The sequence below is a fragment of the Rana temporaria genome, chromosome 12, assembly GCF_905171775.1.
Source record: "Rana temporaria chromosome 12, aRanTem1.1, whole genome shotgun sequence".
Classification (NCBI taxonomy): domain Eukaryota; kingdom Metazoa; phylum Chordata; class Amphibia; order Anura; family Ranidae; genus Rana; species Rana temporaria.
Window position 1 is genome coordinate 124,934,491 of NC_053500.1, and position 12,750 is coordinate 124,947,240.

The 12,750-nt window shown below is 47.1% G+C and overlaps 1 protein-coding gene across 2 annotated transcripts in view; it reads left to right on the forward strand.

The window, feature by feature from the left end:
• The window catches only part of SRC (SRC proto-oncogene, non-receptor tyrosine kinase), a 65,448-nt gene that overhangs the window by 29,189 nt on the left and 23,509 nt on the right, over positions 1–12,750 (forward strand). The window contains exons 2-6 of one of the 2 annotated variants that reach the window (XM_040330543.1): positions 2,640–2,877; positions 5,667–5,766; positions 8,238–8,252; positions 8,384–8,482; positions 10,553–10,656. In XM_040330543.1, the coding sequence (XP_040186477.1) occupies positions 2,640–2,877; positions 5,667–5,766; positions 8,238–8,252; positions 8,384–8,482; positions 10,553–10,656 (556 nt within the window). The remainder of the gene's footprint in view (positions 1–2,639; positions 2,878–5,666; positions 5,767–8,237; positions 8,253–8,383; positions 8,483–10,552; positions 10,657–12,750) is intronic. The other variant, XM_040330545.1, reaches the window with a different exon arrangement.

A 12,750-nucleotide genomic window follows, 5' to 3' on the forward strand; every position in this document is an offset into this window, starting at 1 on the left:
TTGTTTGGTGTGCTGTTTTTACACTTTCTGTAACCTCTGCTTATGCATTTTCCATCATATTAGTGGCATGAATCACCTTGGTTTATGATGGGTTTACTTTTACTTTTATACTGGAACTGCTGTTGTGCTTTCTTGGCAGATCTTTGTACATATATAAAAGTTTTATAGATGAGTACTGATTCCCCCCCCAGCACACCCTAGAGATGTATAGTTGGAGCTGCAGGACTCTACCTGTCTGTGGAATGTAGGGCTGAATAAACAACCTGAATTCTCCCAACACCGAGATCTTCATACTTTTTACCTCCTTTGTAATTCTTCTCGCTCTTTATGATGACGCCACGTTTTTTGTGCTCGGGCTCTGACTGCCCTCGCTGTCTGCCCTCCCGTCACCAGCCTGTCTGTAATAAGCAGTTGCATGGTCTGCTTCCTCATTCTTGTGGCTTTTGTGGTCGTCCGTTACTTGTCTGTCTCTGGGTGAAACGAAAGGAAAAACAGAGCGGAAAGAAACGGGCAGGTGAAATCACATAGAGGTCGGCACTTGGTGTTACTAAACCCAGGACCCAGCATTCACTATATCTGGTCTCCCACTGTACACAGAACATGGAAATGTAATTATTTTAGTAAATATTAACTGCTAAATACCTTTTCTCATCAGCAGTATATAGCAGTCTTGTGACTGCTATCAGTGTCTGGTTAAAGCTTGTAGGAGGAGTTTCTGCTCTCTGTTTTATGAGGCTGCATAACCCTTGACCCTCTGTCTGGACAGTACTGATGGGCCCTGTGCTGATCACACGCACCCTCCCAAGGAAAAGAAAACCTCTTTAGCAATACACACCAAACTGAGCATGTGCAGCATGACCCCAAAGCCGGTTTCTCAGGCTCTGTTCACACCTAGGCGTATATACGCCTGAAGCGCGACGCCGCAGCAGCCCCTAAGACGCTGGAGGGATGATTTTACATTGCCCTCTATGGAGATGGTTCACATCTCCACGCCGAACGCCGTATGCCTGCCGCCTGAAAACAAGTCCCGGACCTTTTTTTCAGGCGGCTTTCGGCGTTCGGCATAGGAGATGTGGACCTGGGGGTAAGCTGCATTCACAATCGCGGCGTTTTGTCGCCGCAAATCGCGGTACAAAACGCCGCAATTTGTCGCCGCAATTCGTGGGACAAAACGATGCGATTAGGTACGCCAAGGTGTGAATGCAGCCTTAGAGGAATTGGGGGGCCGTAAAAGAAGGGGAGGATCTGAAGACACTCACACAGCCTTTTTACACAATGCAGAGGATTAACCTCATGGGTTTCACAGTGAGTACCGTATTTATCGCGGTATAACGCGCTCCCGCGTATACCGCGCACCCCTAAAGTGGCCCCGAATCATGTGGAAAAAAACGTTTTTTTTTTGTACTTAGTTTTGGTGTCTTGCGCGGCGGCCTCGTCGGGTCCGGCGTCCGTCTGCGGCTTCGGGTGTCCTCTTCGTCGGGTCCGGCGTCCTTCTGCGGCTTCGGGTGTCCTCTTCGTCGGGTCCGGCGTCCGTCTGTGGCTTCGGGTGTCCTCTTCGTCGGGTCCGGCGTCCTCGCGTCCTCCCCGCTCGTTTCCCGCGCCGAGTTTGAATACTGCCTCGACATATACAGAGCGCAGTACACTCGTTTATTGTCGGCAATGCTCGGCAACTCTCGCGCTGACGTCCTGTACGTCCAGGACGTGAGCGCGGAAGGAGCCGAGACTGCCCGACTATACCCGAGTGTACTGCGCTGCCATTAAATGTAATGTGTGTGTGTGTAAAGCAGGGGTATGCAATTAGTGGACCTCCAGCTGTTGCAAAACTACAAGTCCCATCATGCCTCTGGGTGTCGTCCTTGTGGCTGTCGGAGTCTTGCTTAGCCTTATGGGACTTGTAGTTCTGCAACAGCTGGAGGTCCACTAATTGCAAATCCCTGGTGTAAAGGCAGGTGTCCCAATACTTTTGGTAATATAGTGTATAATCTTATGGGAAGATGTTCTGGCGACGGGGTCTTTGAAGTGTTAATAAATTGTTGTCTCTGTCTCCATTGCGGAAGCATGCTGGGTAATCGCAGCAAGTTAGCGGTAGTTAAAGTTGGCCGGACGGACGGGCATGCAATCTCAGTTTCTCATCCCCCGGCTCTATTCGCAATGACCTCCTCTTGCAGACATCATGTCCAGCGTTTTATTGCTGCTCCCGGCCACTGAATACTTCTCTGTTCCTTTCCATTCGGCTCCCTGATCACGTCTGTTTTACCACCTGTTGTTCCTTCATTCCTCCTCTGGCTCTTCTCCTTCCCATGCCAACCCCCCCCCCCCCTCTTTATTCCTCTCCCCCCTCCCATGTTTTGCCGTCACAGCACATTCCAAGACATTCAATTAAGTCTCCCCCACCTTCACATTTCTCCTCCTTTTTGAGGGCTGGGAGGGAATTTGTCACATTCAGCTGGCAGGTCGTGACCTCATTTAGGGGTCCGTGAGACCCCCACCTCCATTAGAAGCCATCAATGATGGGGTTTTATTAAGTGAATTAACCTGCAGAACTCCGGGCTTGTCGGGTCTATTAACACATTCCTGCACCTATAATGTTGCGCTGACCTGTCGGTGATACTGACGCAATCCTCTTGTCCTACGCACAGATGGGCGGTACGAAGAGCAAGCCGAGGGAAGCCGGCCAGCGGAGCCGCAGTCTGGATATCGCCGAGGGGTCCCACACACCGTTCCCTTCGCTGTCTGCTTCTCAGACCCCCAGCAAGAGCCTGGAATCCCATCGACCCGCCAATCAGCCGTTTGGGGGCAACTGCGATCACTCGCTGTTCGGAGGGGTCAACTTTTCGGATACCATCACCTCTCCGCAGAGGACTGGACCACTGGCAGGTTAGTACAAGGGCATGAGCGTTTAATGGCACAAAGCAGGTTTTGTTAAGCAAGTTGGGTGCAATTCAGAACTCTACCAGCTTGTACTTTATTATTATTATTAGTTCGGGTACTTGTATAGCGCCATCATTTTACGCAGCGCTTTACATATACATTGTGGGCCAGATTCTCGTAGGAGCGCGTAACTTTGTGCGGGCGTAACGTATCTGATTTACGTTACGCCTCCGCAACTTAGACGGGCAAGTGCAGTATTCTCAAAGCACTTGCTCCTTAAGTTGCGGTGGCGTAGCGTAAATCGGCCGGCGTAAGCCCGCCTAATTCAAATTGTGAAGAGGTGGGCGTATGTAAATTATCCATGACTTGACGTGATTGACGTTTTTCACTTACGGCGCATGCGCCGTCCGTGGAATATCCCAGTGTGCTTTGCGTCAAAGTACGCCGCAAGGACGTATTGGTTTTCGACGTGTCCGTAAATTAGCAGGGGCAGCCTTACACGAAAACCGCCGTATGGAAACAACGTAAATTGCGTACGCAGGGCTCGCGCAACGTTGTGAATCGGCGTTAGTATGCAATTTGCATACTATACGCTGAACACAACGGGAACGCCACCTAGCGGCCATCGCAAGAATGCAGCCCTAAGATATGCGAGCATAAGAGCCTTATGCCGCGCATATCTTAGGCTGCAGTCGGCGTTACGAGGTTCCTGAATCGGGAGCATTCGTTACGCCGGGGCAAGTAAGCAATTGCGCTGTGTAACTTATGGTTACACAGGCGCACTTGCTTCTTGAATCCAGGCCATTGTAAACGATCACCTTTTAAAACTATAGTTTGTTGTTGCGTTTTGCACAGAACTCAGTCACCACTAGCTTGGGTGGGGCTCTGAGACCAGAAGTGAGCAGAATTTTTTCAATGGGGGGGCACAGACCACTAACTTTAATTTATATTTTATTTTTTGAAATTTGGAAAGGCAAAGCCCTCTGTAAGGGGGGGAGGTGTGTGTATTATTAAATTTTCTATTTTATTTTTTTATTGCTTTCTGTGTCCCCATTGGGGAAATCTCTCCACTTCCTTTTAGAGCTGCACGATTAATCGCAGAGAGAATCGCGATCTCGATTCTCCCTGCCCGCGGGATGATCTGCGATTTTCGGTTGCGGCCATAAATTATTCTCACCTGTCCCATGTGCATGTTTCCCGGGAAGTCGCTCACATTCCCCATCACCACCATCCTCCAATTCGCAGCAGGAACGTCAACACCAGCTGCCGCGCCGCATGGCATGTCGGGATATGTAGTCCCGCCTCTGTTGTTGGTGAAGGGGGAGGTCTCCTTGTAGAACTATTAATCCCAGGATTCCTAGCGGGCCTGTTTCCAGACAGGGAGCGGAGCAGAGAATGCTGGCCGGAGCCGGGGAGATGAGGGCAGGTGCCGGGTGAGCCCGGCCGGAGCTTTACCGCTGGAGGAGGCAGAAGACAGGGGGGCACCAAGGTGAGGGCCGGCGGAGGGGTTCCGTGTAACCCGGAGCCTGAGAGAGAGAACCATTGTACTACCTGGGGGCCTGAGCGAGAGTATACATACATGGGCAGTGGTGACGACATGGGCAGTGGTGACGACATGGGCAATGGTGACGACATGGGCAATGGTGACGACATGGGCAATGGTGACGACATGAGTAGAGGTGGCAATATTGACAAGAACGGGGTTTACTACCGCTTTAAATAAAAAAAGAAAATTGAGAATCGTGATCTTCATTTTATGCAAAAGAATCGCGATTCTCATTTTTCCCAGAATCGTGCAGCTCTACTTCCTTTATGTTCAATATGACAGGAAGCGCAGTTAAACTTTACAGATAGGTTACAACTAGGGTTGTCCCGATACCAGTATCGGTATCGGGACCAATACCGAGTATTTGCGGGAGTACTTGTACTCGCGCAAATACCCCCGATACCTAAATAGAATACTCCCCCCACCCCCCCCCCCCGCCGCATCGAAAGCCGTCGCATCGGTTAAACGGCGTGCGGGAACATCACCGCTTTCGTTTGAATAGCTGTAGTGTTCCCGCGCGTATAGACACTCCCCCTTGCTCGGGATTGGATGGGTGATCGTGATCTGTCCAATCCCAAGCAAGGGGGAGTGTCTATACGCGCGGGCAAAACAGCTATTCAAATGAATGCTGTGATTTTCTCCATGCGGCGGCTTTCGGCGGCAAAGGTATGGGGGAAATGGCTGGAGGGACATGGCTGCATATGTGAGAGACATGGCTAGAGGGACATGGCTGCATATGTGAGAGACATGGCTAGAGGGACATGGCTGCATATGTGAGAGACATGGCTAGAGGGACATGGCTGCATATGTGAGGGACATGGCTAGAGGGACATGGCTGCATATGTGAGGGACATGGCTAGAGGGACATGGCTGCATATGTGAGGGACATGGCTAGAGGGACATGGCTGCATATGTGAGTGACATGGCTAGAGGGACATGGCTGCATATGTGAGGGACATGGCTAGAGGGACATGGCTGCATATGTTAGGGACATGGCTGCATATGTGGGGGGACATGGCTGCATTTGGGGACACATTAAAAAAAAGTATCGGTATTCGGTATCGGCGACTACTTGAAAAAAAGTATTGGTACTTGTACTCAGTCCTAAAAAAGTGGTATCGGGACAACCCTAGTTACAACCTCTGTCAAGGTTTTAATACCATCCGCAGTGTAACCATAACACGAGTTGGAATCGAAGCATCTTGGCCTAATCTTCTCAAATTTCCGTGATTTTACTTTCTCTCTTTAGGGGGAGTCACCACCTTTGTCGCTCTTTATGATTATGAGTCTCGCACAGAAACTGACTTATCGTTCAAAAAGGGGGACAGACTGCAAATCGTCAACAACACGTGAGTTGGCCCATATATATATATATATATATATAATTTTTTTTTACTTTTCTGCTTAATGGTCAGATTCCGGAAAACAAACCAGCCTGCAAGTGGTAGTCCTCAGGTGATACACAGAGATGAAACAAATCCTCCTACATAAGTTGTCCCTATTTATCTGCAGTCGTTTCTCTTCTCTACATCCGTTCAAAGTGCAATTTTTTACAGCTTGTCTGAGCTTTTTAGAAAAATTGGGATGGAGAGATTAAAGCGAGGTTCCCATTACATTTTTAAATTTTTAAAAATATCACCTTTCATCTCGCGTTGTACATGTCTCTATAGTCTCACTTACTATTTGAAAAAGTTCCGCCAAGTTATTTAAAACGAACAGTTTATATTTTTCCCTGCAGAGCGTTCTCATTTTGCTTGTGGGCATTTTGAAGCACACAAGCAATTACTTCCGGGAATACTGTGGATGACGGTGGATGACTAGCTGAAAGGGCCGCCCGTCCCGCCCCATTCTCGTGCGTCCGCAATAGAACTGCAGCGCCGCGCCGTCAAACACTTGGGTTGCCATCACAACGAGAGGCGGCGAAAGTGCACGCCGTTGTGATGGCAACCCATAAAAATCGACAAGCCCGGAGACACAGGGGAAGCGCACGGCATCCTGGGAGCCGAGGAGCTTACGTCAGGATCCTCGGTGAATAGGAAGGCAGATTTCGTGGGACCGCATAGCAACAGGCATTTCGAGGCGAGTAAAACATTTTTTTTTTTCTTTTTCAGGTCTAAGCTACAATATAAAGCAAACTTATATTTTTGATGGAAACTCTGCTTTAAGTTATAGACTGCAGAGATCTGAGAGCTGATTGGAGGGAGGGGAAACGCCCCTTCACACCGCACATAGGAACATAGTGGAGGCTGTCAATCAGCTAGAGATCCCTAGGAACAAAGCAGCAGGTCGAAATGACACTTGGTGCTCTTAATTGAGACAAGTACACACTATAGAGGGATAGGCTTTGTTTATATTAATTTCTGAGGTTTAAAACCACTTGCCGACCGCCCACTATACTTGTACGTCATTTTGTGCATCAGCCGTGTGGGTGTGTGCGCGCGCCGATTGGCCAACGGGGGAGCCAGTCAGTGGATCCGATGTCTGCCGGCCACCCGTGATCGTTACACACAGAGACAGAATGGTGATCTGCCTTGCTTACATAGACAGATCACCAGTCGCTGTTCTGACGGGGGACAACATGGTGATCTTGTGTTGCCTCTAAGCGGGAATACAGATCTCTCTGTTGTCCCCGTCAGTCCATCCCCCACACAGTTAGAAGTCACTCCCGGGAACCCTTTGATCGCCCCTGGTGTTAACGTCAGGTGCAGGTAAAAAATATTAAAAAGTGCTTTTTTATTTTTTTACTTGGAGCCTGTAAAGCATTGCTGATGGCAGACTCCTGCGAACATCTCAGTGTATCTGTCTGCTCGTACCTCATACAGGCAGGCAGGCAGACAATGAACTACCAGAACGCTCAACAGCACCATAGTAATTTATTGAGATTTACAAGATGACAGCCGCAGAGGCAGTTGATACTTGTAGTTTCCCATTGACAGAACTCTGTGAATGAATGATGCAGCTGGGGCTGCTTAGAGGAGGCAAGTATAGACATGTGTGTTTTTTTTTTTTATTAACTTTACAATTGCTTTAAAATTTCAGTGTCCGTTCACACATGGAGCGTGGCTCAGCCCCGCCCCCACACTCTCCCTATTGGCTCACTGGCTGTGATTGACAGTAGCAGGAGTCAATGCTGTCTCAGCCAATGAGGAGGAAGAGGCCCGGGAGAACCGCTGCTCTTGTGCACATCGCTGGATGGAAATGGGGCTCGGGTAAGTATTGGAAGGGGCTTGGAGGCTGCTGCACACAGGATTTTTTTTTTTGCCTTCATGCATAGAATGCATGAAGGTTAAAAAACTTGAGCCTTTAAAACCACTTTAAGCTGGCCATGGATGAATTAATGGAAGTGTAAAGTGTTACTAATTATTATTCAGCTAGCATAGCAGGGAACGGCTAAATTTCGATCTACGTGTGGCCACCCCCACTCTGATTGACTTCCTTTGAACAGGCTTGTTGGAAAGCCTTTCTTTCCCCACTGTCAGAATACGATCTCGGGGTGGGGAATTCCTCTATCCAACTCGCTTGTGTAGATCGCTTGTTTAAACATGCCTGTCTGCAGTAAATGGGTACACTTGCATAAAAGATTTCATTGATTATTCACTAATACAGAACATTTTTAGTTTGGTTTGTAGGATTTCCTAAAAATGAGACCGAAGATCATGAATGGCCATTGTGATCTCTGCTTTCCCGGTTTCTCTTTATCCTGCTCTTGGCTCGGTGCTGTCTGTCTATCTTGCTCCAGCTCTTACAATCTCACTTTGTTTCTCCCTGTCCTCATGCCTGATCCTGTGTTTTTCTCCCTCTCTCACACGCTGCATTGTAGGAGGCCAGATATCAGGTATGTGCTTGCTTACAACAGTGGAATGTGTGATCCCGTGTGTGCATGCGATCTCTGGAGCTTTGGTTTTATGTAATATCATCGGGGCAGGTATCCTGTGAGTAACGTTTTGTCATTGTTTGCATCCACAGGGAAGGTGACTGGTGGCTGGCGCGATCGCTCAACTCTGGGCACACCGGGTACATTCCAAGCAACTACGTGGCTCCTTCCGACTCCATTCAGGCTGAAGAGTGAGTACTATGAAGCATAGATTGTAGCAACATATTTTTAGGCCTGTACACACGTTGAGAATATCGGATGAAAAAAAAAACGCATGTAAAGCGGCCGTTCGATAATCTGATTGTTAGTACACAACTTTTCAAAGCCGATCATGATATTTTCGCATGGACTATATCGTAAAGGGACAAGTGCGAAAACATTTCTTGTACGATAACGGCACAAACGGTTAGTAAGCATTCGGGGCTTGGCAAATCCCAGGCCTCAGTTTGTCATGGCGACTGGAAATTGTGTCCTGGCGCCTGGGCTACGCTGCAGCAGCGGTCTGGATTCCCATGTGCCCCCCGCGGGCGCACAGACTCAATGGTCAGGTTTTGCGGGATACAGCACTAGTGTGTGGGAACCAATGACTTCCTCTGAGCGGGGCTGTGATGAGTGCGGTGCGCCTGTTATTCTGACTGAGGGCTTACCTTGCCTGCTTTCACTGTCTGCCCACCGCCAACTTTTCTTTTCCATTTTGACAGCTGGAGTTGCAGGCTTGATCTGGTGCCCTTTTCTTACCACCAGTCAGTGCTCACCGCCGCAGCCTCTTCGGTGCTCACCGCCGCAGCCTCTTCGGTGCTCACCGCCGCAAGCCTCTTCGGTGCTCACCGCCGCAGCCTCTTTGGTGCTCACCGCCGCAAGCCTCTTCGGTGCTCACCGCCGCAGCCTCTTCGGTGCTCACCGCCGCAAGCCTCTTCGGTGCTGACCGGCGCAGCCTCTTTGGTGCTGACCGGCGCAGCCTCTTTGGTGCTGACCGGCGCAGCCTCCTCGGTGCTGACCGGCGCAGCCTCCTCGGTGCTGACCGGCGCAGCCTCCTCGGTGCTGACCGGCGCAGCCTCCTCGGTGCTGACCGGCGCAGCCTCCTCAGTGCTGACCGGCGCAGCCTCCTCAGTGCTGACCGGCGCAGCCTCCTCAGTGCTGACCGGCGCAGCCTCCTCAGTGCTGACCGGCGCAGCCTCCTCAGTGCTCACCGGTGAAGGAGAAAAATGTACTTATTTTCCAAATTTTAAACTAAACTTCATTTTATTTATTTTTTTAGTCCTTTTTTCACCAGGCGTGAACAATTCCAATTGCCAACGCCCCAAAATGCAGTTTTGGGTGCCGAGCAGCTGATTTAAAGAACTGGCTCCTAACTTTTTTAGCTGGCTCCTAGATTCAAACTTGTCAAGCCCCGATATTATTTGTACAAAAAAAATTGTATGACCAAGACTCGGAAACAAAAGAATAGAATGCATCACACCCGAAGTTGTATTCTGTATAACGAGAATCTTTGCAAGTTTTAGTAACCTATTGTTTTATGACATGAGACTAGCTTGCAAAAAAAAAGGATGATAATTCGTCCAATGTTTTCGTCGTGTGTGGCTTTTTGAATATAATGTCTTTTGTTATCTTAAAATGACAACTTTTTGAAAACTTAAAAGAAATGAATGTTTGAGAATTTTTAGTGAATATTCATCAGTGACCTATGTCAAGCTACACTTGCATTGGAGCTCTGGACCTTTGCTCTCACGCATAGCGGTTGTTTGTATCTCCTAAAACCCCGCCCACCCCCCCTCAATAACACTGGTCGTGGAGGTTGATCATTGTTGACTGCCTCACTGTGTATGGGTCCTTGTCAGATGGCCGTACTCTTATGTGTAAGAGCAGCGATCTTGATCTCCAGTATGCTGCTGGTGCAGGGTAGCTTGGCATAGTTGGGTTTATACATACAATTTTAAACTTTTAATTCTTTTTATTAAAAAAAAAAAAAAAAAAAAGTCACTGATTTTTACGTGAATATATGCATAATGAAGAAAGCAAGGTAGTACAGTAGTTGGATCACTAGTGGATCAACTGCCTGTTTTACCACCCCTTTGCTCTGTGTGAATGCGGCCTTAACTGCTTCCTGCCCACGCCATTGTAAAGTCGAGCGAGAATTGAAACCAGTCATGTCCATGGGGATTGTTTTATTTAAGTTTTTGTCCAGCTGTTTCTTATCCTGTAATACTGGTAGGCAATTTTATATGCTTGCTAAAGTTCACTGTCATCTCTGCCTTCCACAGGTGGTATTTTGGGAAGATCACACGCAGGGAATCTGAGCGATTATTGCTGAACCAGGAGAACCCACGAGGGACTTTCCTAGTGAGAGAGAGTGAGACCACCAAAGGTGAGAAGGACTTTTTTATTCTTTTTTTACCGGTCATGGGACATTACATCCTGAATTACTGAAAGTGAATCTCCAGGTAAATGGCTTAACACATTTGAATTGCATACAGAAGGTGAACGGTTTTAGCTGCCCAAATGGTTTATAATGCAGTCTTGAAGTTTACACACCTGCCACACTGCACAGCCAGGCAGATCCCTATACTTTAAAGCTGACCCATACATGGATTGAAATTCGGCCGGTTTATTTAGCAGGGACTGGCTGAATTTCGATCCATGTATGAGCACTCTGGTTGTACAGAAGTCGATCTATCGATTGACTTCTTTACAACCACCTGACTGACCACCCTGCCAGGTTTCTCCCGAATGTTTAGTGCCGCCTGTTTTTTATTTTTTTTTATTTTATTTACTCAATGGGGTAATTTACGTTGCAATACCACGCTGCAACTATGTGCTGAGTGTTTGGCACATAGTTGCAACATGGTCCCATTGACTTTAATAGATGTGTTTTGGTAAGCATCTCTGCCCGCCAAATGTGACATACTGTTTAAATTTGCCGCTCAGTGTACATTGACATAAGCGGCCACCATGTTCACTTGTAGGTAGGTGGTTGGAGGGCAGGGGTTTAAAAACCATGGATCAACTGCCTGTTTTACCACCCCTTTGCTCTGTGTGAATGCGGCCTTTACTGCTTCCTGCCCACGCCATTGTAAAATGATGGACGGGAACTCTCATGCCGCGTACACACAATCATTTTTCGGCATGAAAAATACGTTGTTTTTCAAAAATGTCATTTAAAATGATGGTGTGTGGGCTACACATCATTTTTCAGGTTCTGAAAAACGACCAAAAAAAATTCGAACATGCTGCATTTTTTAAAGTCGTTTTAAACGATGTCGTTTTTCGGGTTGTAAAAAATGATCGTGTGTGGGCTAAAACGACGTAAAAAACCCACGCGTGCTCAGAAGCAAGTTATGAGACGGGAGCGCTCGTTCTGGTAAAACTACCCTTCGTAATGGAGTAAGCACATTCATCACGCTGTAACGCGAAAGCAACCCAAAGGAGAATGGAACTTCCCCTTTATAGTGCCGTTGTACGTCATCGCGCTTTGCTAGATCATTTTTTTAAAACGATGGTGTGTAGGCAATGTCGTTTTTAATGATGAAGTTGGGAAAATGTGGTTTTTAGGACATGCTGAAAAATTATCGTGTGTACGCAGCATTATTGTTCTGGGAAGAATCCTATAACCTCCATCTGAGAACTTGCCTTGCGCAATCTGTCACCTGCTGTGTCTACTGGACACAGCGGATTACTGACAAGTGTACCAACATGCTGGTACCAGGTGATTGCTGTGACCAATCACAGTGGATCACATGACGGTTGTAAACCATGACTGGCTTCCTGAAATGTATTTGTATACAATTGTGTTGCCAGCTGCGATTGGTCACACGGATCACATAGTATAGACAGGGCAAATCGCAGCCAATTTGTTTCATGTGATTAGCTGTGGCTAATCACAATAATACAGTGTTTACACACTGTCGTCATTCAGTGTAAATATTTGCTTATACCCGTGAAATTCACTGCGATAAGCAATCATAGTATGTGAAAAAAAAAACACGATCAACTCCACAGAGTGGTACAGTGTTAAATCATAAAATGGAACTAAACACATCAATTTAACAGTTTCAAAACAGTTACATTCCTGGAATATATATATATATATATATATATATATATATATATATATATATATATATATATATATATATATATATATATATATATATATATATATATATATATATATATCCTTCTTTTTTTTTTTTTTTTTTTTTTTTTTTTTTTATAGCAGAGGCACTTTCTTAACTTTTTTTTTTTTTTTTTCCTCACTTTTATTCATATTATAAGGAATGTAAACATCACTTTTAGTAGGACTAGTGCGTGACAGGTCCTCTTTATGGAGAGATGTGGGGTCAATAAGACCCCACATCTTTCCTTCAGGCTGGAAAGGCTGAGCTAAAAAAATAAACTTTCTCTGCCTTTCCAGCTGCGTCCTTGGCTTTGTTTACTTTCGCCGGCCCAACCGTGACATACG